At 42.3% G+C, this 23,810-nt stretch overlaps 2 protein-coding genes and 1 long non-coding RNA gene across 11 annotated transcripts in view; 2 read left to right on the top strand and 1 right to left on the bottom strand.

Moving 5' to 3' along the window:
- The window catches only part of PAX9 (paired box 9), a 35,815-nt gene extending 31,107 nt beyond the window's left edge, over window positions 1-4,708 (top strand). For 2 of the 4 annotated variants that reach the window (XM_081914557.1, XM_081914554.1), the window contains one exon: window positions 2,465-4,708. In XM_081914557.1, the coding sequence (XP_081770683.1) occupies window positions 2,465-2,719 (255 nt within the window). In that variant the 3' untranslated portion in view covers window positions 2,720-4,708. The remainder of the gene's footprint in view (window positions 1-2,464) is intronic. The other 2 variants (XM_081914556.1, XM_081914555.1) reach the window with 2 other exon arrangements.
- LOC309372832 overlaps window positions 1-23,810 on the top strand; it is a 485,159-nt gene that overhangs the window by 390,008 nt on the left and 71,341 nt on the right. The window lies entirely within an intron of this gene.
- The window catches only part of SLC25A21 (solute carrier family 25 member 21), a 276,895-nt gene continuing 264,557 nt past the window's right edge, over window positions 11,473-23,810 (bottom strand). For 5 of the 6 annotated variants that reach the window (XM_081914416.1, XM_081914415.1, XM_081914417.1 and 2 more), the window contains 4 exons: window positions 18,519-18,683; window positions 15,875-16,056; window positions 13,952-14,004; window positions 11,473-11,923 (listed from right to left, as the gene is read on the bottom strand). In XM_081914416.1, coding sequence (XP_081770542.1) covers window positions 11,862-11,923; window positions 13,952-14,004; window positions 15,875-16,056; window positions 18,519-18,683 — 462 coding nt within the window. In that variant the 3' untranslated portion in view covers window positions 11,473-11,861. The remainder of the gene's footprint in view (window positions 11,924-13,951; window positions 14,005-15,874; window positions 16,057-18,518; window positions 18,684-23,810) is intronic. The other variant, XM_081914413.1, reaches the window with a different exon arrangement.

The following is a 23,810-nucleotide window of genomic DNA, read 5'->3' as shown; positions in this document are numbered from 1 at the left end:
TTCAGGTGTTTAAAAGGTGGGAAAAAAATGTACTTGGGATAGAAGTATCCTGTTTTAAGATAGTATCTCCTTCTGGATCTCTAGAAGACACCAATAAGATCAGGTGTGGAGGACTTGCAGAGGGGGGGAATCAAAGTTCAAATCAGTGTCCCAGTTAAGATGGTTTTGGGTCCATCACCCTCTTGAGGACAGGGACTGGGCTTATGATATGGTTCATATCCATTGAACTGCCACCACTTGCAGTTCTACTGTGACGATTTGTGAAATCGCAGCAGCCCTTCACCCCTCCCACTGAATTGCACCAGAGCCCAAAAGGGTCCGGACAAGGAGTAAATGAGGATTACCGTATTTTTTGCTGTATAAGATGCACCAGACCACAAGACGCACCTAGTTTTTGGAGGAGGAAAACAAGAAGAAAAATCTGAATTCTGAAAAATTGCACAGTGAAAGCAGCAATCCCTCTTGCTGTTCTGGCTTCTGGGATAGCTGTGCAGCCTGCATTCGCTCTATAAGACACACACACAGTGAGTCTTATAGAGCAAAAAATATGGTAATTTTATCTGCAGAGACACCTCTAAGGAGAGAATGAGATAACCTCGCATAAGCCACCCTGAAATCCTTGAAGAGAGGATACAATACAAACATGCTAAACAAAATATTTACACACTTCTCTCTATTCAGTTAAATTACAGGGGATTCTAATGGTTTCCAGAGGGGTTGCTAGCTGTATTAGTCCATTGCAACAAAAACAGCAGAGAATATTATGGCATCGCTAACTTTGAAGGCAACCAAATACTCTTTGCTGTTTTCACAATGACTTGGTGTAAGAGCAGTGCCTGATGACCTGCAACTGTAGATTGCCCAAGCTGTGGTTTTCGTTCTTTAAATTCCCATAAATTTGTAATTTTAAAACGTCTGCTGTCTCTCCTCAGTAGAATGACAGCAGGATTGGGCCTGAAGTTGTTAACTGCTCTCCATGGGTGTTTGTGCAAGCTGGTGGTCCAGGTGTCTGTTTGTATAAAGAAGGGAGAGGCTACCCTCTGTCTCTGTAGGAATTCACAGTGAATGACACTTTACTTAAATAAAAGAAGTTTGTTCTTTAAATCACCGAATGCCTCCTGTCCTCAAGACAAGATCACCACACAGACACACACACACACGCGCGCGCACGCGCGCGCACACACACACACACACACACACACACAGAGAGAGATTTGTTCTTTTTTGTCTGTGTTTTTTTAATACTTTATTTCTCCAGGAATGAAGCCTTAAAATACAAGGGCTGGATTTAATGATCAGTGTTGTTGTTGTTGTTTTGGGGGGAGGTTCCACCAGAACGTTCTCCAGCAAGAATTCCATAGAAATGGGCTTGGCAGTGCTCCTGTGCCGCTCACTTTAATTCCAGTGTGGCTTGTGCAAGAGAACTTCAATGAGCACAGCAATCGGATGTAAATTTGGTAGTCCCTGTTCAAGAAAGTATGTAAACATCATCTTAGGGTGTTTCACCAAGTGATTATATGAATGCCTTTTGCTTTGGTGTGTGTTTTGAAAGCAAGCTAGAAAGCAGAAGAGACTGTAAAATCAAATACACTTTCTTTTTTTTCTTTTTGAAAAATATAATTTTATTTTACAGTTTATTGTTGTTATATTTTGAATTAGATATATATGGGGGCACCAATTTTATTTTTTTTAAACATATATATTAAAGACTTCTTGGTTTACAAAAGTTATGTGCAATGTCTCTTTTTTCAAGTTGCATTTTCTACAGATCAAATATGCTCTCTAGTTAATGAAGGATTTTCGTTCAACAGGGTTCCCCAGTCGGTATGGTTAAAATTAAAACTTAAAAGATGTCAATTGGGTTAAACCATCCTCCGAGCAAATGAAATAGAAACAAGCCCAGCAACAGAAAACGGCATAGCCCACTCAAAAACACAAGTGTACCACTTATATTTTTGGAAGTAATTTTACAGCATTAAGAAGCTTGCAGTAGTTGTTATGAGGTGAAAGAAACAATATAGTATTTACACTGTAAAGATGTACCTAAAAGCCATTGGGTTTTTAAGTCTGGCTGTTCACCACATCCTGGAAAGTTGAAGTGGCACCTCTGAAGCCAACATTATTATGTTAGTTGGTAATTTAAAAAACTAAGAGCTGGTCCAGGGCATTCTGCTTCATGAGGAAAAACAGTAGAAATATCTCCCCTCCCCCCAAACCTCTCACTCAAAGTACCTGGGACCTGAGGCAGAAAATCCCACTAGTGCCTCTCCCCGTTCAAAGCAGTAAAAATATAATACAACCATTTAATAGCTTAACAATTATCTGCCTTTTCATGACACCTCAAGTCTGCCGCCTGAGGCCATTGCCTCACTCTGCCTAACGGCTGGGCTGCCCCCGTTTTTAAAAATCCACGTGTTTATTCTTTTTTTTAGTAATTGTTATTATTTCCTCTCCTCTCTTTCAGGCACCAAGTTGTCTCCCCACTGTTGGAAGTTTTGTCTCTGCACCAACAATGGCGCCTTATCCCACGGCAGCGCAAGTCTCTCCGTACATGGCGTATAGTGCCGCTCCTTCTGGTTACGTAGCTGGCCATGGCTGGCAGCATGCTGGAGGCACTCCGCTATCGCCCCACAACTGTGACATCCCTGCGTCGCTGGCTTTCAAGGGTATGCAGACAGCCAGAGAAGGTAGTCACTCTGTCACGGCCTCTGCACTCTGATATCAGAAACATGGCAGAACAATTTGAAGCCAGCCCAGCCCAGTCACTTTCCCTGTAATACCTTCTAACAGATGGACCTTATGGGGCTGCTGACATTTGAAATATTTTTTCCCTTCATTAATAATAATAATAATAATAATCCTTGGGGTTCAGTAAGTGTAAATAACCTAAGAAAGTGATAAATGTGTTGCTGCCCCTTGCACTGTTTTGCATCGAGAAGACCTTACAACCCTCAGAGGGCTATTCATTGGTGAAACCACACATATTTATTCTAAGCAACAGGAGTGTCTCCAACGTGCAATTGTTTCAGATTTGTGAAAACCCAGTCAAGGAAAACCAGTAGATAATGCTACGATCCTAACTAAGAAAGGCAACCAAAACCAGAAGTTCTCTTCTGGATCATTCAATCGTTCTTTTTTTCGCAAAATAAATAAATAAATTGTATGGACAAGTGGAGAAGAGTTTTGGTTAACAGACAGTTGACCTCTTCTAGTAACAAACAAGAAAAGCAAATGAATACATGGCTCTGTTATTTATCCTGTATTTTATTGTGATTACAAAGGCAATTTAACTTTTGTTTTCTATCTGTAAATAAGGACCTTGGTCATAATTTGCGTTCCCACTATTCGACTCATTTCTGTTTTCTTTCTGTTGCCTGAAAGGTGACATCCTAGCCATGTGTTGTTTTCGTTTCTCAACAATGGACTTTACCTTAAGCGATCCAAATTTTGACAGTTCTTTTGAGTATATTTTGGGCACAGGGTGGAGACACCTGCATCTCATGAAAAGCATTTTTGTTTCTACAGCAGAGAACTTAACGTGACCCCCTCAAATCCCCGTGGGTTGGTTTCAGAGTGTCCATTCTGCACTTTCCATTTGCAGAAGAGATTAAGATCCAAAAAAGGTCTGCTGTACAACGAGAGGGGAAAGTAATTTTCTCCAATTTCCTCTCCCCTACAGCGTCTCACACTGTTTCAGAGGGTCTTTGCAACCCTCTGGAGTGACCTTTCAAGGGCCATGGGGGAAATTAGCAAAAATGCCCCCCTCCCCATCCAGCAGAATTGTTCTGTGTTCTGCTCACACAGACTCTGGATCCAACCCACTGATTACAATGGCACTTGAGTGTGACTTATGTTCTCTGCATTAGGGCTGAAAATTCCTCCATAGGGTACCTAATCTTCTGAAATCATGGTATCATTACACTAATATAAAGATTCATGGATGGGAAGGACCTGGACAGAATGGGAGCCTGCATTTAATGTGAAATTTTGTGCAGATATATTTTTTAAAATAAGCCAAGGGCACAATCCACCAGGAAGTTCTCCTGCCCAAGCATGGTAGAGTTCTTGTGCACCTCCCATTCATTTCAATGGGTGCTTGTGCAGGAGGTGGGTGAGTTATGCCCCATGTTAACCACTGTGAAAGAAAACTGTACTGTAAATTGTCGGCTTACCTGTGTTCAGTAATTCCAGCCCAAAACTTTGTTGTCATTTTAAAAAAGGAAAATGAGAAAAGTTGTCTTAAATTCATGCTTTATTGAATGTAAAAAAAGGAAAGACTTTCGGTAAAGTTTACAATGTTGTACATAAGCATGTTTCATTCATAGGCATATTGGTGGCGGTACTACAGATATTATTTATAATGTTAACAAAATTCCATTTTTGCATTTCTGTATTCTTTATCAAGCATCATTTCACGGCCTTTTGGATCCCAATTGCTCTCTTTTACTCTTTCCCCTTAACAGTATAATCTTTTCAAGATGGCCTGTTTTCCTTGGACAATAATAAAGTTGTGAATATAGTTTCGGAAAGCCTCCTCGAGCTTGCAGATGCGTGCTGAAGATTAACCATGAAAAGGAACGATTTGAAAATTGACATGATATTTCCTCGCATTATAAAATATTAATATATTATGTATTTTTGTAAGTCTAGTGCAATAATGTAAAGACACATCATTCAATACAGATTTTGAAAGACTTCTTTAATAAAATTATCTCCGTTTCTTCCTAGCCATGCTACATATACTGCTGAAACAGCAAGATAAGATCCTGTCTCTTTTATGAGAATTTCATGCTTTTGTTTCAAAATGCCAACAAAGGTAGATTTCTAAGGCACTGCAAAGAAAATAATATGTGATGTCATGCCGATACTTCCTGGGAAACTTTCCAAAACATTTTCCTACTGCAATCATTTAGTCAAATGTTGAATTGAGAATATTGGTGAGATATAATCAGCATGAGCAAACAGTCTCCGGGTCACAATTTTCTTCTGGCACACAACAGAACTGACTGACCAGGAACTAACTGCTTGAAATGAATGAAGGGTGTGCGGTTGTTGTGTTTGATGCGCTGTGTGTGTTACCCTTGGATCATGGGTCAGTATTCATTTTGGCTACAATCTTAGTGCAGCCAGCAGAACAGCTCTGTTGATCTGGGCTCTCTCAAGCCACCTTGAATGAGTTTCACTCAAAAAGGCAGCGTATGAATATTTCAGAACAAAGGATGACATCCAAGAATGTCTGCCATTAGGCACAAGGGAAGTCTGCTTGCGCGATGGGACCTCCAGTTTCTCAACTCCCCGGTGTCCCCAAATCTGCTTCAGGGGGTCTCCTTAACAGCCAGATAACCATGTGGGGTGTGAGGGTAGGAGAGGAAGGTGAAGTCCAGCTGTAGAAGTGGAAGCCTGCTTGTGTGACACAGGATCTTGCCCAAATACTCAGGAATAAGTGATGGACCAGAGCACACCAGGCACTCCTGTCTTCCACTACCTCCCACAGTTTGGTCAAACTCATGCTGGTAGCTTCGAGAACACTGTCCAACCATCTCGTTCTCTGCCGTCCCCTTCTCCTTGTGCCCTCCATCTTTTCCAACATCAGGGTTTTTTCCAGGGAGTCTTCTCTTCTCATGAGGTGGCCAAAGTATGGGAGCCTCAGCATTCACGATCTGTCCTTCCAGTGAGCACTCAGGGCTGATTTCCTTAAGAATGGATAGGTTTGATCTTCTTGCAGTCCATGGGACTCTCAAGAGCAGGGGTTGGCAAGCTTTACCGGCCATGGGCTGGATCACTCTCACAGAGATCATCTGTGGGCCGGACTGGTGCAGCGTGATGCTGAAAATCGCCTCTGCGCATGTCTGCGGCGACGAAAAGCGCTTCTGCGCATGCCCAGATGCCGAAAATTGTGCCTGCGCAGAAGTGATTTTCGGCGTCTGGACATGCACAGACGTGACTTTTGGTATCTGCACATGCGCAGAAGCCATTTCCGGCGCCACTCAGCGAGTCGCCACACTGCATTAGCACAGTGTGGGGGGGGGCTTGCCGAGTGGGCGGCTCGGTTTGCGGGCGGTTTGTGGACCAGTAAAACGGTCTTCGTGGGCCGTATCTGGCCCATGGGCTGCATGTTGCCAACCCCTGCTCAAGAGTCTCCTCCAGCACCGTAATTCAAAAGAATCTATGAGCTATGCCATGCAGGGCCACCCAAGATGGACAGGTCACAGTGGAGAGTTTTGACTAAACATGATCCACCTGGAGCAGGAACCAGCAAGCCACTCCAGTATCCCTGCGAAGAAAACTCCATGGACAAAAACAACAGGCACATGCACATTTACTTGGGTATAAATCATAATGAATACAGTAAATCTTACTTCTGAATACAGTGGTACCTCTGGATGCGAACGGGATCCATTCCGGAGCCCCATTTGCATCCTGAGCAGAACGCAACCCACGTCTCCAGGTCGCTATTTGCCGCTTCTGCGCATGCGTGTGATGTCGGATGAAACCCGGAAGTAACCCGTTCCGTTACTTCCGGGTCGCCACGGAATGCAACCTGAAAATGCTCAACCTGAAGCGTCTTTAACCCAAGGTATGACTGTAATCCTGTATAGGATTGTGCTGCTAAAGACTAAAATGGGGCTGCAAGAGCAGCTGGCCAGGGAGGACAGCACCTGATCCCTGCACACCTGCAGCTGGAGGAAGGGCAGATATAATAAACACGCCCACACTGCACCCTAGGCTAAGGTTACCAGACGCCCCCGTTTCCCGGGGACAGTCCCCGAATTTACAAGTCAGTCCCCTGACAAAATCCATCTATTTAGTAGGAAGTTGAAAAGTGTCCCCGGATTCATTGAAAAAGAATCTGGTAACCTTACCCTAGGCATGTAAGCCTAATTTCACAGAATCCTTTTTGTTGAAAACAGTGCAAAAAGCACTTGCCTGGATACCCATTTCTTCACCATGTGGATCAGAGTCTAGAAATTAAACACACTAATCCTGAGCTCGTGCCCCCCCCCTTTTTCACGCAGCTCATATCACTTCTATGAAAAATCCTAATTTGTGAAGAGGAAGAAAAATACTAGGAAAAAAGAAAGAAGCCTATTTGTATACAGTGTGACAGTTTCTCCTTGCCTCTACTCTCCTTGTCTCTATTTAATTTTAATTCTTTTTTTAAAAAAAGAAAGGTGAAGTTTTTTTTTTTAAAAAAACAGGATTATGCAATGAATAATGATTTCAACTCTCTCACCAAGATTGCAACTTGGGGGGGGGGGGTCTACCTTTACAATCCCATCTTAAATTAAGTAAATAATTTGCTTTGGTTCATGTGGAATCCAAGTTCATAGGGAGCAGTATTTTACATAGCTGTGACATGTTAGCATGACCACAGCAAAGCTGGGGATAGCAAGGAACAAGGTGAAACCATTTTTTTTAAAACAAAAGCATGTATTACAAATATCAAAGCGCTTGTAGTTAACATTTTATTTTCCTGAAAAAATAATATTTTTTCTGAATGTCCCATGAAGTATGAGTGTCTCTAAATAATAGTTAAAACAAGTATGCTTGTTGTGGAAATATGAATTAATGGCATAGGTTGTTGATACAGTCTTCAAGGGAAGGTCAGACCTTGATAACCTTATACCTGCTAGTTTGTAAATGGGAGGATATTGATAGGCTAGTTATTGAAAATAATGCTGTTTGAAGTACAGGAATCAGTCAATGGAGCCCATTGAACAACGTACTGTTGGTTTTTTCCCTGGCTCTTTAAAAGTTGTTCTTCATTTATGTTATTATAAAGTATTTACATTTGTCTAAGAACATGTAAGACATGCATAGGAGGCAAAATGCAAGATGAAATTCTGTAGCTGAGCTCTCTTTTATATCAATTTCGGACCCGTTTATCAGAGCAGAGGATTTAAATAAAAGAGGTCCCACTGACATTGTTTCAAGTATTGATCTTCCAATTACTCTAAAATGGGGAATGGAAAAAGAAATGACTTCAGCCTTTTAAAGCAATTTTTATTCTATAAAAGCCTACACTAATTATGGTTGTGCAGATAATTCCTTATGATCCAGACCTGCAAAAGCTTTCGCCCTGATCCTTCACACAGCCCTTGGAAGAAGTCCCATTGTCTTCAGTGGAATGCATTTCCAAGCAAGTGCCTTAGGATTGACCTCTTGTCCCGACTCAAAACACATTCACTTCAATCAGGGCTTTTTCCCCCAGCCAGAACTCGCTGGAACTCAGTTCCGGCACCTCTCATTGATGAGTTCTGGCACCCTTTCCCCCCTAGAAAAACAGCACTGACTTTAATTCAAGAAACTGTACAAGAGACAGACAACAATGTGACTTGATGATAGTAGCATCTTTACTTGCAATCTACACTTATGAGTTCTGCTTTAAAGACCTTGCAGGGTCTTTAAAGCACTAACACCCACACCCACCCACCCTGTTTCAGCCCAAGATATGAGTGCATGTTGCTGATACAGATAAATATCTAGATGTACAGCTACACTGCAACACTCACCTGAGCCCTGTTTGACTGCCTCAGAGCATCTCTGACACAAAGGAGGAATGAACATCTGTATCCAGGGGTCAGTAGTTGTCCCCCAACTACAGCTGGGTCAGGGTCAAAAATGATAGCTAGGATGTGGGACACCTCACAGGCAATGTCTTTCACATCATTTCCCACTCTGAAAATGCAATTGTGGTGCAGAGCTCAGGAAGGATTAAACACAGTTCCTTTGGAACAGGAATGGGTATTAGGGAGGCCTAGTGTTCCTGTTGTTCTTGCCCACTACCATCTTGCCTAATAGATTCTCGCAGCATGGATTACTAGATGGAGGGCAGGGACTACCAGCCAGCATGATGTCACTGAGTACCAGTTGCTGGAAATTGCAGGTGGGCAAGATGCCCCGCGTGGGGGTGAGCTTCCATTGCTCAGTCCCTGCTCCTGCCAACCTAGCAGTTCAAAAGCACGTCAAAGTGCAAGTAGATAAATAGGTACTGCTCCGGCGGGAAGGTAAACGGCGTTTCCGTGCGCTGCTCTGGTTCGCCAGAAGCGGCTTAGTTATGCTGGCCACATGACCCGGAAGCTGTATGCCGGCTCCCTCGGCCAATAAAGTGAGATGAGCGCCGCAACCCCAGAGTCAGTCACGACTGGACCTTATGGTCAGGGGTCCCTTTACCTTTACCTTTAAGATGCTCTCGTGCTCATGCCTAAATTGCATGCTTCCCACAGGTGTTTGGTCAGCCACCATGAGAACAGGATGCAGGTCTACCTGGGCCATTGGCCTGATCCACCATTCTCTTCTTAGCTGCGAATTGTAACTCTGAAACTTCTCACATCTGCTTATTAGGATAGCCGGACTACCGATACTGCACCATCATTTTTTTTGTATGTGATTTATGCTGGTGGTTGCTGAATATGGGTTTCCCCCTTGCTTCCAGTTGGCTTTGGATCAGCTGTTTTTCCACACACAGAAGACATTATTTGGATTGGGGGAAATCCCATTGAAATCAATGGGACTTCCTGCCAAAGAACCCAACTGAGACCAACATGTTATATTCTCACACTGTGGTAGAAATAAGCTATCGTTATAAATGAAAATTGGAGATCATATTTGGCAAAAAGGTTGGGTTGTAACCAGAAAACCAGAACTTTGTAGCTATTTTTAAAAAAATCACGTATTTGGAGGAGGTTTTGGGCTGAAGATGTAATTAAAAATTGGGCTGAAGATGTAATTAAAAACATGTTGGAAACAATGTATACCAGAAGGCTATGTGTGTATATAAAGTATGTATAAAGCCTTTTATTTTTATATCTTGAATGCTCTAAATTAATAAAGAAAAGAATTAACTGAGGTGGATCTTATTTCCTTTTTAAATTCTTTCATTCCTTCACCAGAGAGACCCAATGCATAACTGATGACAAAATGACCCTCCCAAAAGACTTGCCTTTGGTATGAGACAAAAAGAACCAATTACCTTTCTGTTGACTTTGCCTACTGAGGCACATTTCAAAGAAGTCAACGTGGTCAAATCCAGACAAAAGAGATATTTTGATATTCATGTCAGCACAAGTATTTTTTAAATGCTGAGAAGGCACCTCTGCTTCTATTGCGCAGTGTATGCCTCTATACTTCGGTGCTTTTTATTTTTTATTTAAAAGAAAGAATACAAATACAGTGGTACCTCGGGTTACATACATTTCAGGTTACATATGATTCAGGTTACAGACTCTGCTAACCCAGAAATAGTATCTCAGGTTAAGAACTTTGCTTCAGGATGAGAACAGAAATCACTTGGCGGCAGTGCAGCGGCAGCAGGAGGCCCAATTAGCTAAAGTGGTGCTTCAGGTTAAGAACAGTTTCAGGTTAAGAATGGACCTCCGGAACGAATTAAGTTCTTAACCCTAGGTACCACTGTACTGCAATCCACACTAGATTCCTTTTGCTTGAAATCTTAGGGACAGAGTTTTGCAAAGCCACTCAGAAGAAGTGCACCAATATATATGGGTGGCTGGAGTTCCGGATCCTAGAAGATGTATAGGGCACATGTCAGTTTTTACTCTCAAACATTTTGTTTTTTTAAGAGTCAGTTCTTCTGAGCACATAAGAGCAGCCTACTGGGTCAGGCCACTGGCCCACCTAGTCCAGCATCATGTGACCTAACAGTTGCCTGTAGGAAACCTGCAAGCAGGATTCAAGCACAAGAGCAGCCATGCTTCTGAATACCAGTTTCTGGAAACCCTGGCGGGGGAAGAGGGGTGCGGGGGGAGCACACTGCCCCTGGCAGCATGACCCCGGTGGGGTGCCATTGTGGCTGCCCCCCTGCTCATGCTGGGTGCCACGCCATGCCCCTAGGATGTGTGCCACACCCCCGGGATGCGCACCAGCCATGCCCCCGCCTGCTCTCTGCACACACACCCCGGTGCCGGAGTGTAGGAATGATCGCTGGGTTTGTGGAGCACACTCCCCGTCCACAGGCAGCCTCAGCTGCCTGCACACGTGACCTTGGGGTGCAGAGCACACTCCCCCTCATAGATAAAGCCACAGCTGTCTGAACCTTTTGTCTAACCTTTTGCGGTCTCAGTAGTCTGCCATGTCCTGTCTGTGACCTTTGTCTCCTTCGTCATACATTGTGCAAGCGGAAAATTACGTGGTGGAAACAGGTGCCAAAATAACTTTGTACCACCCCACGATATCGGGACCGGAAGATGTGTAAAGGTCACAGCCCGAAATGTATCTGCCTGGGTTTGCATATTGTGTCAATAAAAGGAGCCTCAACAGAGCTGGCTGGCAGCTTGATTGCAGCTCACCTGTGTGCAGCTCACCTGCATTATCAACTCCTGCCTCATGTCCTTCACTTCATGAAGCTCCACCACTGTCTAGAAACCACAGAAGGGAAAACTGCTCTCATGTGTGTGCGTGCATGCGCACGCACAAACACACAAATACACAAAATATCACACAGAATGAAGGAAACAGGGTTAGAATCCAAATTTATTGAAGAAAGAATACAAATCATTTCACTATGAAAAGTTACAGATTGATAGCCAGTGTCCTAAATGCCCTACCTCAAGGAGAACTCACAGAAAAATGATATAAACGTAATAACTGGGGAAATCAGTTCATTTAAAGTCACACTACATGTTACATTGAAAGTGTGTTTGAAGCCCAGGCTTGCTTGAGGTTCTAAATGTCTTTTTCTTCATAAAAAGCACCTATAGAAAGCCCCAGGCTAAAATGGTGGGTTGGGTTACTGGCTCCATATCCATACTATTTGTGCTATATTTGCTTCCAATTTGATACTGAAACATATTTTAACAGACATTGCTTTAAACCATCTGCTGCCTTAGGAGTTGTGTCTTTGATCACCAGTTTTCTTGAAGCCACCGAGAAGCATATTCATAAACCAGAAGCATCACTGCACCACCTAGAAGAGATAATGTTATTTTATGAAATACAAAATTGTAACTCTTTGTGGCTTTAAATTGCATACATGTATTTTAACAACAGGACCAAAATGGGACCTGTAGTGTAGCGTGGGGAATGCCAGGGGGTCAAAGCCCTGGGCACAGAATCTTCAGGGGTGGGCACAGAGATCTCTGTATCCTGCATCTCCAGCAGCGGTGGCTTGATGAGAGTGGAGGGTGAAGAGCAGGACTTCCTCCCCTCTCCGTGGGCGTATCCTGCCCTGCCCCCAAATCTGCTCTGGAGGGTTGGGGGCATGAGGGAAGCGGAGAGGGGGGAAACGTTCCAAAAAGAAATCTTTGTGCTGACAGAACGATTCTACTTAGCGTTGCTTTGAATACAACCTACATTATTTAATGCCCACTTCCTGCTTTCACCTGGGCTGTGGATCTTTTGATGGAAGAGCAGGTATATCCTGCTTTCTCAACTCCATTCATAATCAATGTCTGAAGCAGGGACCCCATGCATATTGTCCTATATGTGAAGCTATCACACAAGACCTTTGGAGAAAGGAGTTGCATTCCCCCTCAGCACAGAATGAGAATCCATAGCCAAGCTATATGTATGAACTAGATCAGGCATAGGCAAACTCGGCCCTCCAGATGTTTTGGGACTACAACTCCCATCATCCCTAGCTAACAGGACCAGTGGTCACGGATGATGGGAGTTGTAGTCCCAAAACATCTGGAGGGCCGAGGTTGGCTATGCCTGAACTAGCTCTAAGGGTCATTCCATCTTTCTATGACCCGCAGCTGGCTGTGTGAATGAAAAAAACAATAGATAGAATCCATTGCTTTTGCTTCAAGAACATAAGGAGCTACTGCTCTTGGACGGGATCCTTCTGTGAGTGCAACTAAGCTGCACTGGATACCAACTGTTGCTTTTGAGATGATGCGATATGGCAGTTCTAACAGCAACGGCTTACTATCTGAAGAAGTGTGCATGCACACGAAAGCTCATACCAATAACAAACTTAGTCTCTAAGGTGCTACTGGAAGGATATTTTTTATTTTCTTAACACAGGGAAGTTACCAAGCCAACCCAAAGTCAGAAATGCTGTGTGATAGAGATATGCCAGGTTATTTATGCCATCAGCTCTATAGGCAAAAGCCTGACTGCACAAAGCAAATTGACATTTTAACCCATGACAGATTGTCAAACAATGGTGTAAATGAATACATGGAGGAGGGAAATGAGACTGAGGCAGCCAACTCTGCCCTTGCCCTTGCTATATTGATGATAGCTTCTGTGTATAGGCTCTGCATTGTTACAGGGTACAGATCAGCATGCCCAACACATATGTGTTAGGGCATAAAACTTGGGCACAGGTTAGAATCAATGGGTTGTAACCAACAAAATCAACTTATTAGTACATGGACTTTTGCCTGTCAACAGGACTTCTCCTCCTTTTCTCCCTGCATGCCTCTGCACCCAACCACCCAGAGTAGATTTGCGGTTGTAGGGAGAGGGGAGAGGGAAGAAGTCTGATTGTATAAGTGGAAGTCCTTGCACCTAAAGGGGTGACATCATTAGGTACAACACAATTGTGGAGATTGAGAAAAGAGCTAATCCCATTTTTCCCTCCTCATGTTTATTCCTGCATTTGCAGATCTACAGGTACAGGGCCATAAGAATTTGCAACTGGTAAACACACAAGATTCTTACACACTTAAAAAGGTGTGTGCCTGATTATATGGATCAGCTATAAAGAAAGGTAGCTGACATTGATAGGTTTCTTTCCATGTTTCTGCCCCATGTTTCTGCAGGCAGCTATGACTGAGGCTGCATCAATTGCTATAAGAACAATGAAATATTGCAATAAGATAAAAAAACCCCAAACAGTCATTTAATTTCAATAATATAATGTTTGTATTTATATATATTTCATCTTAATAATATTTAACAGTAATATTGAATATTAAGATAACATTTACAAAAATACCATCAAGGCAGGATTAAATGCACTAGATTTTTTAAATAAAAAAATTACCTGGTCCTAGTCTCATGATTTTAGGCACCAATCCTTTGTACAAGGCTAGAAATCTGTAGAAAACAACAAAGAATGTTTTTATTTAAATTGGTGGAGGGAGGGAGGAATGTATATTTGCTCAATTTCTGAGACGATGCGCTAAAAATGTTTGCGAAATAACAAATGTATACAATGCTTGGATTTTAACATCTTGGCCCAGGATAAATAGCAGATTAATGTTCAGCTACGGTGGCTTTGCTGTGATCCCTTCTACTCAAAAACATGACTTTAATTAATGAGACATTTGCTATTTGTTAATAGCAGCTGCACTATACTTTTTTTTTTTAGTTGTGAACTTTCCAGAGAACTCTTGATATGAGGTGGTATGTAGGGATTGAAAATAAGTATAAATACAAATGAAGTATACAAATGCAGTACACTACTTGAACAATATTGCTGTGCCTGAGTTCTCACTTTAGAAGTATTTTACATACACTAAGTTCAGGGTGTTCCTTACATGCTAGTTTCAAAAATGAGAGAAATTATACTGCAGCAATTTGGTACGAATGCACCAAGTCAATGTTTGCATTCTCATCTTGCTATGGAGGCTAGCATGGAATGGTCAACACAAACGCTCCAATCTCTAAAGAAACAGAAACGAGGGAAAGAAAGACAGAGAAAGGCTAAGATTTATTTGTTGATCTCCATGTTCTCTATAAATTTTATGACCAGTTCTGAAATGTGAACAGTTTTAATTGTCCTTCAGCCACTCTATAGATACATTCCAAGATCGATTGGGGCAAAGTAAGATGCAATCAAGTGGACATTTTAAAAAAATCTGTTAAAACGAAGTTCTCATTCTTTGTCCTGTGTGCTGGCCACTTTCTGGGATTCCGATTCTGGATTGTGTTTTCTAATGCTACCACGAGAAAAATATTCAGTACATGTTGCCTGATGCCATTTGGATCTGAGTGGAAGAGGGAATGCCACTGGTTCAAATATTCCTCCTCAACAAATTCAACTGGAAAAAATCCTAGAAAGTGGCAGAGTTATCAGGGTCTATTTTTCAGGACTGCCCAGTCACTTACTTAAGGGAACTGGGACTTCTCCTCAGCTGCCTAGTATACAAGAATGAGAACAAGACAGGCTCATCAGCTGCTCTCTGAAAATGAGAAGACCATTATAGCATCCCATCCGTTCACCCCCCCCCCCAAAATAGCACTTCTGTCAGGGGCTGCTTAGGAATTTTGTAACATAGGAAGCTGGCTTTTTACCAACAGAGTCCATCTAACTCACTATTTCTGACATTGACTAGCAGATTTTCAGACAGGTTTTTTTCCGGGCTCAACCCTACTTGGAAATGCTAGAGATTGAACCAGGACCTTTCACTTGAAAAGTATGTGATCCTATCACTGAGCTACAACTCTTCCACATTCACAATTGGAGCAATAAAATAGAATATACGGTATATTTTCTAATTACAATACTGAGGTTGAAAGATGTCTACAGCTACCAGACTGATGCAGTGGTGAAAAAGGAGAAATGACTTGCTGCAGACTTATTAGGATATTTTATACATTCTCTCTCTCTCTCTCTCTCTCTCTCTCTCTCTCTCTCTCTCTCTCTCTCTCTCTCTCTCTCCCTCCCTCCTTCCCTCCCTCTCTCTCTCTCTCTCTCTCTCTGTGTGTGTGTGTGTGTGTGTGTGTGTGTGTGTGTGTAGTAAATCAAAATCCAGAAAACTCAGATAAAGCAATACTTTTCCTTTGTAATGCTTATATGCACATTTCTGAAATGCTGCACTCTGGAGCGCTCCTGATACATAAGCACTGCGAAGGGTGGCTTTTATGGGCCTCATCAAATCTGAAATATAACAATGTGGTTTTATGGACTCATGTGAACAAGCCAGAGACCTGGATATTTATGATTGAAATAAGAATTCTTTACCCTTCTTCTTTATAGACCGTTGCCATAGTTTTAAAACAGGTCCTGTACTTGATCTCTCCAGGAACCGGCTGTGGTCCTTGAATCCGACTTTTTGCAACATCAAAAGGGATGTTAATAACTGAGGCTATTGTCCCTGAGGCTAGCCCGATTCCAAATTTCCTCAGAAACTCCAAGGTCGGATCCTAGATAAACAAACAAACAAAAAAGCAACAAACAAAAGGGGAGCGGGTAGGAGAGGGAGAAAATGAATGAGAGAGAGAGAAAGAAAGAAATTAAAAGAGGCACAGAAGCACCTCAATTGGTTAGACTATAAAGTAATATGCATTTAATCAGAAGTCTTGCACGACACGACACACTCCTGTTATTCTAGCGGAACACATTAGGATTTCCTACGCTGGGGCTTGTTTTCTTGACAATCCTATTGGCTATGTTTTTACACATGGTCTAAATTGCTGAAGTACACATTTCCTCACACAGGATTTATAAACACAGTTCATAAAGCAAGACCGGTACGGCATATGGGGATGATTTGTATAATTGGGCTTCACAATGTACTTAGTATTACTGTATCAAAACGGGAGAAATCCAAGCACACTATTAGCTAATTGGCCAGAATATTTTACAAATGACAGCAACTTCCACCATGAAGCCTACTAAAATGCTCATTTGTGCGTTGGACCCCCAAATGTTAAATTAAATAAAGGCTAATCTCAGTCTGCTGCTTTCCCCCTCCAGGTTTTTTACATTTAGTTTCACGTGTAGCTGATGCACTGTACTAAGCAGTAACGGCTTCCTGCTATTAACAATCCAACAGCGGTGCAACTGCAAAGCAGACAGCAGCGCCCTGTGCATTATAAACAGTAGTAACTCACTAAGCTAATTGGCTGAAGAATTTACAACACATTGTTCCCAAAGCCGACTATTTTGCCCTGGCTTAAAAAGGTAGAAACTGGCTGTAAAGTCAGCCTTAAAACAACGTTTTTTCTGTATGGGCTGAGACAATCCAACTGTGTTCATATTTCCTCAGACAGCCTTCCTACCCTGGAACATCAAAGTGCTCAATTAGTTTATTTGGAAGTGAAATTTTCCTTAATAAAGTCTAATCCCATATGTGTGAACGCTGGGAGCTGCCAGCGAATGTTGTCATATTGGATTTCCTAGGTACTTTACAATATGACTTCAAGAAACCCCTTTTTTCTTGCATCAGGGAAGCAAGAAAAGACCCCCTAATTTCTAAACAATATATTAACATAGAGAGCACATTTGTTGCGACACATTGCCAGAAGATTTCTTAGAGGAGCAAAATGGGCGTAAAATCCACATGTGGGATCGGGCCAGATTCTGTCTGTCCACACTAAAAAGCTCCAGTTTTACAGCTTAAAGCTCAAAACATAGTTTATTTTACCTATAATGTCAGGAAGTGCAATTTTAAATTAATATAATTAATGCATTATCAGAGAGGATATAAGCTGCTAATGGAACTTGTAATTTTCCTGATAAGATGATTGGATGGGTTCACAGCAAGTTTTGGAAAAATGGTAGAGAATACTGTATGTTAAATACAGGTCAAAAATGGGAAGGAACAACTTTACTTGGAGACTGGAAAAGCAGTATAATAACTTACTATAAGAAGCTTTTGGAAGACTGTCAAATAACAGCCCAACATATTTGCCAGGCTGCTGGCATAAGTTTTATATACTGAAATCAGAGAACAAATTATGAGCAAGTTGGTAGAGAGACTTATCAGCAGAGGAACTTCTGCTGTAGGTTTTAGAGTTTTCGTGGCACGTTGCAAGTGTTGGCAAAGCCACCACAAAAAGGAAGCAGGTGATTGCCAGAATCAGACACTGTAGGATAGGCCTGTATGCACTGTGAGTAGGATGCATATGCCTTAGGACCTCTATGGTTTAGGAATTGGATACACTAGTTGCTTCCCTTAAAGCCCTATGGCCTCATCATTATCATAATTGAAGTTAAATATCCTCCCAGGGAAACAACACAATACAGTGTTGGGTTAAAGGAATGATAATGAGCTGTGGGGCTTGGACACCCAAATCTGCCTTGTACTCATTTCATAATTTTGGGCAAGTCTGTTGTTTCCTTAGTGTGTGTCATTAGTTTGTTTTCTAAAAAATGGGTGCTGCAGAAATAAATGCAGAAGCATAGGGTTGATACAGGGCTTGTGACTGAGACTCTGCGTTATCTCCAGCTTGAGGCCTTGTCTCCATTTGGTCCAGAGTTTCCCAAACTTGGGTCTCAAGCTGTTTTGGGACTACAGTTCCCATGATCCCTCATCACTGGTCCTGCTAGCGTGGGATGATGGGAGGTCTAGTCCAAAAACTGTTGGATCTATTCAACATGGTGTTTCCAACAGTGGCTTGCTAAATGCCTCAGGGAAGTTGATAAGCAGGGCATCAGGGCTACAGAATTCCTCTGTTGCTTCGTTCTACATCTGACATTCATAGATATTCTGCCTCTGAACATGAAAGAGGAGGATGGTGACAAAACTAGAATTAGCTGGCTCTGCCTGTTGCTGGCTCTCGATATGCCTATCTTTGACCTCCCTTCCTTTTGCTCTATCAACCACAAATGGTCTCATTCTTGACTATATTATGTTTCTTATTTTATAGAATGAGGCACCCACCTTGCTGACAGGAACTATATTTTTCACATTGAAGTAGAAACCAAAATAGACCATATTGAAAACTCCATGACGTCCCAAGGTAGCAGACAAGCCTTTGTTGAGTCCCTGGAGCCCCAACCCATTGGCCTGAATAATCTGCCGAGCTTTGGCAAAGGTAGATGGCTGCTGTATTGGGGGAAAAAGCAAAGTAACCATAAACCATAAGCCCCCTTTCCAATTCGATGCTTAACCAATCTCTGTTGTAGAAGACAATAAATGCAATGGCACAATCCATATTAAAATATAACCAAATACAATAATTTGCCAAGTAAGCAGATGCACATGTGAACAGGTAATGAATATAAGTGCATCTGTTCTGAACTCTACATGCATGCACATCGATGAATGAACTAGGAAAGTTCTCCCATGCGCAGTAGTCATGGAGGCCTGTCATCCTCTCCTGTTACATCACCCTTAGGAACATAAGAGGCTGCCATGGATCCATTGAGCTCAGCATCATTTGGGAAGCTCAGAATGAAAGGGAACTTCAATGGACTTCAATGAAAAAGGGCCATCTCAGTGTGTGTATAGGGGGATGTTCTGCTGCTGGTGGAAATGGTGGGGTGAGTTCCCCTGTGACAAGCAGCCATCTTAGGCGGTGGAAGCACCTCCCCGCTCACTCCACCACTGCCACGAGCAGTGGAACATGCCCTTCTTGCCAAGTTTTGGGGAGAGAGAGGCATTCAGGTGTGTGGCGTTTCGTTTCGTCTTCACGAAATCCCTTGCATAATTCCCCCCTCTCACCAATGGGCAGAGGAGGCCTCTTGAAGAAGAAGAAGAAGAAGAAGAGGAGGAGTTTGGATTTGATATCCCGCCTTTCACTCCCTTTAAGGAGTCTCAAAGCGGCTAACATTCTCCTTTCCCTTCCTCCCCCACAACAAACACTCTGTGAGGTGAGTGGGGCTGAGAGACTTCAAGGAAGTGTGACTGGCCCAAGGTCACCCAGCAGCTGCAGGTGGAGGAGCGGAGACGCGAACCCGGTTCCCCAGATTATGTGACTACCGCTCTTAACCACTACACCACACTGGCTCTTGAGAGGTAATTCAAGAGGTGGTGGCCCAGGAGAGGACTTTATCTGTGACAGCCCTCAGGTTGTGGAATTCATTCCCCACAGAAGTTCCTTTGGCACCTGTCATATGCTGAAGGTGTGCATCTCTTTACCCCGGCACTGGACATTTGAGTGGAAGAGAGAGATTTTGAACCCACCCTATTCTCTTGACTGCAATCTCTTCTGTTGTTTTTTTAAAGTTTTTTAAATTAAAGTAATAATCATAAATAAATAAGAAGAAACATGTGCACCCCACCACCGAGACCATTCCATTGTAATTATCCAACTTCCCAAAATTTCAACAGACTGCAATCTCCTTTTAAGTGTTTTAGCATTGTAATTTTAAATGGTTGAAACCTGCCTTGGGACCTTATGGTGAAGAGTGAATAAGAAATCATAGAATCATAGAATCAGAATCGTAATGTTTTAGAGTTGGAAGGGATCCTGAGGATCCCAAATCTTAATCTTAATAATAATAATAATAATAATACTGAACTGTCAGAGGCCTAGTTTTGATTATTTTAACTGTAAGATCGGGAAACTCTTGCATTCCAGGCAATAAATGTATCACAAGCCAGATAAAAACAATCCTGTTCCTTGACATATATTTCTAATGAACAATTGAATATATTCTAGACTCTTCCTTTGGCTTCTCTTGCTTATTTTGGGGTTATTTTGACTCTAATATCTGAAAAATCTCACACTTTCAGCCAATAATTGGAACCTGTGGCCCTTTAAATGTTGGACTACATCTTCCATCATGACCATTGACCATGTTTGCTGGGGCTAACAGGAGTTACATATAATATGAAAAGCCCTGCTAGATCATACCAAAGGCCCATCTAGCTCAACATCCTCTTCTCATGGTGGCCAATAAGATACTTATCGGAAGTCTACCTATCTTGTTGGAGAGCACCAAGATCTGGAGGGCCATAGGTTCCTTACCTCTGCTTTACACTACACTTGAAACACAAACACAAAATATCAGTTTCCTATACAAATATTCCTAATAACTATTGTAAACATTCCTTCTAAATCAGCCAGGGAGAGGATACTTTCAGATTAGAGGAACTGTGCAACTAATTTGTGTGACCATTTCTAGAGTCTTAAACTTTTAGAACTCCAATGCATGACTGTGGAAGATTGCTTTTAACGTTTTTTACTGTTATGTCTTTAGCCCCAAGTTAAAGATTATTTTTTCTTGTCAATTGTTTGCTTGCTTAACTTTGCTTTTCACTAATGTTACCTTTGCGTAGTCAAATATTTAATTAGAAAGGCAAAACTTGACTTCCGCAAGGATGCTTAAACAGGGAAATGAAGACAATTTTGACTACTGCTTTGTAAACGGTGCTGATTTCAATGCACTTATTTGTTTAATGAGCTCCCATTGCAAAATGCCAGCAAAAATGACCAACAGATGATCCAAATAATATCCAACCCACCAGGTTAGTGCTTATTCAGGTGACAAGCAAGCTGAATTTCCTTTTAATATTTTGTTTCACTCAGATTTACATATAGCTAACAGGTATCTATAATTCACTTTGTAAGAGTAAAACGCAAATCTCACACAACAACAGACTATATGGCTGCAATAGAATATAGGGCTTTATTGTGAACTTCCCAGCAAGAACTTAATGCCCAGGGAGAGGCATACAAATGCCATAACAATATAAACAAATTGCTCTGCTTATATTTACCTAGATCTGTCCAGACCATGATTTTTGTACGCTGCAAGCAGTCTCAATAAATAACTAGTGATCTATTTAAAGAGTGATCTATTTGGAAAAGGCTTATGTAAAAAACATACAACTGATTCTGTAAAGCTCATTAAGCTTGTTCTGAAAAGAAATGATAAAAATTCAAGGGGCAGGGAAGGATTTTTTGATTAACGTGTTGCATCTATGGAAATGTGTGGTATGAGCCAAGTTATGTTAGGGGAGGCATTAGAAGTGCAACTCTATGTATGTTTACTCAGAAGTGAGTCTCATTGAATTCAGTGGGGCTAATATTATTATTATTATTATTTATTAAATTTATATTCTGCCCTTCATCTGAGGATCACATATTGAGGTCATAGCTGTCAACGTTTCCCTTTTTTAAAGGGAAATTCCCTTATTCCGAATAGGATTCCTCACAAGAAAAGGGAAAAGTTGACAGCTATGATCGAGGTGAGTATAGAAGAGCAGTTAGATAGTGCAATCCTAAACCTGTCAATTCAGAAGTACACTTGATTGATTTCAATGAGACTGAGTGCAGTCCTACAGCCCTCTGCAATGTTGATGGATCAAGAGAGGTAGGATTGAGCATGGCCACCTCTCTGCTGGCATAGAGGAGCACCACTGCTGGCGGAGGTCCTGAGCTCTGTTTAGCAGGTGGAAAGCTATGACTAGTGGTTGTCCTGCTACTTGTAGCCAGCAGAAAACCATGAAAGATAACCATGGGGAGAAGGCACCAGAGGCTTTGAATTTACAAACAATCAATGGCACAGCCCTAGGCAGTGTGGTGGCAGCAGGAACAAGGGAAAGGCACTGAAATCTTCTCTCTGGGGACCTGACTGCTTACTCTTTCACGTTAAGCCACGGTTTTTCTCATTTGTGATATATAAACTGGGTCTCAGTATAATTGATATCAGTCGTGGGGAAGGAACCCTGTAGCATTGTTGTTAATCACTTCACTCTGAAGTTTGCAATTTGCTTATTACACATAAGCAGGGTATATTATTTCATTTTTGTGGCTACCTTAGTGTCCGAAGTCAGGTGAGTCTGTACGGAAAACGTCCCCCACCCAAAAAAAAAATCTCACTTATTTAAATGAGGAAAGGAATTTTCTGTTTGTTTTCTTTAGAAAGTTCTTGAGCATTTTCCAACATGTCAAGACATACTGTTTGCTGGTAGATTCATTTCTGCTGCATTTGAAGTAAAGAAAATGTGTTTCTTTAAGTGAGAGCCCTGAATAAAAGGCATACAGAATAACTATATTATATCCAGCAAGGAGGTGGTGAAGTATGCTGGGGGCTTCGGTTATCTTTTTGTGCTTGAAGTGCAGGTGGTCTCTGTGCTCTGGAAAGCAAAGACTCCAAATGCAAAAGCAGCTACCCTATATGGACATTCTTGCAAATGTCCATATAGACTTCCAACAAGAAACTGCTCTGCACCCACCAAGCTAGCTGGCTTTAAAAGAGAGTTAGACAAATGCATGAAGGAGAGGGCCACCAATGGCTACCATGCCCTCCAACACGTTGAATCCTAAAGCCGGGATGCGCATCTTACTATCCATGTTCCTGCATGAGACGTGTGACTCATGTGACATCATGGAGCCCAAAAGGATGCAGGTTTTTTGAGCCGTGCATTTTGGGGTGTCGCACGAGATCGCAGCCCTGCACGAGATCTCGGGGCAAAATTGTGCAAGATCAAGGCGAGGTAAATGGCAGCTGTGCTCTCGTGGGTAAAAATGGGATGACCCAGTTTTTATTGGACACTTGCGGGTTGTGCGTGACTCGCCATGATGGCTATCCTCTGATTCCACAGCTGGAGGCAGCAATTCTGAATACCAGTCACTGGAAACTACAGGAGGGGAGAGAACTCCTGTCCTCAAATCCTGCTTGTGGGTTTCTCACAGGCATCTGGGTGACCACTGTTCAGGCTGCACTCGAGTAGGACCCTGGCAGAGACACATGCCCGACTGGCATGTTCTCTCCCTCCTGGTCAATCGTTCGGGAGCTTCAAAAGCTTTCTTCTGCCCAAACATCACTGCGGCACACTTAGGGATCCGCAGAGTTTGCGCACCTCAGCAACTCAGCATTTTGTTTCATCTACTTTATTTACATATAAACACACATGGAGCACTGCAACATGGCTCCCTCTCTCTCTAGCATCAGACAGCAAAGAGAAAAAGAACAAGGGACAATAGTCCCACTTCATGGAACACAGTAACACAAACATCCTGTTTCCGTCACTTCCCACTCTGTGGAGTCAAAACATATACCGTCATGTGAAAGACGACAATCTCATGACTGCAATCATGGAGCAGGAATTCTAACAGGGAGAGCACTTCTATGCTCAAATCCTGCTTATGGGTTTCTCACAGGCATCTGGGTGACCACTGTAAGAACAGGATGCTGGACTTGATGGGTAATTGACAATGCTGCTTGAAGGTCATCACTCCTGATCAGCGGCATAGCTAGCCGCTCAGGTGCCAGGTGCTGC

Source organism: Podarcis melisellensis, assembly GCF_964234715.1.
Source record: "Podarcis melisellensis genome assembly, chromosome: 1".
Lineage (NCBI taxonomy): Eukaryota > Metazoa > Chordata > Lepidosauria > Squamata > Lacertidae > Podarcis > Podarcis melisellensis.
This window is presented reverse-complemented; position numbering and strand designations above follow the sequence as displayed.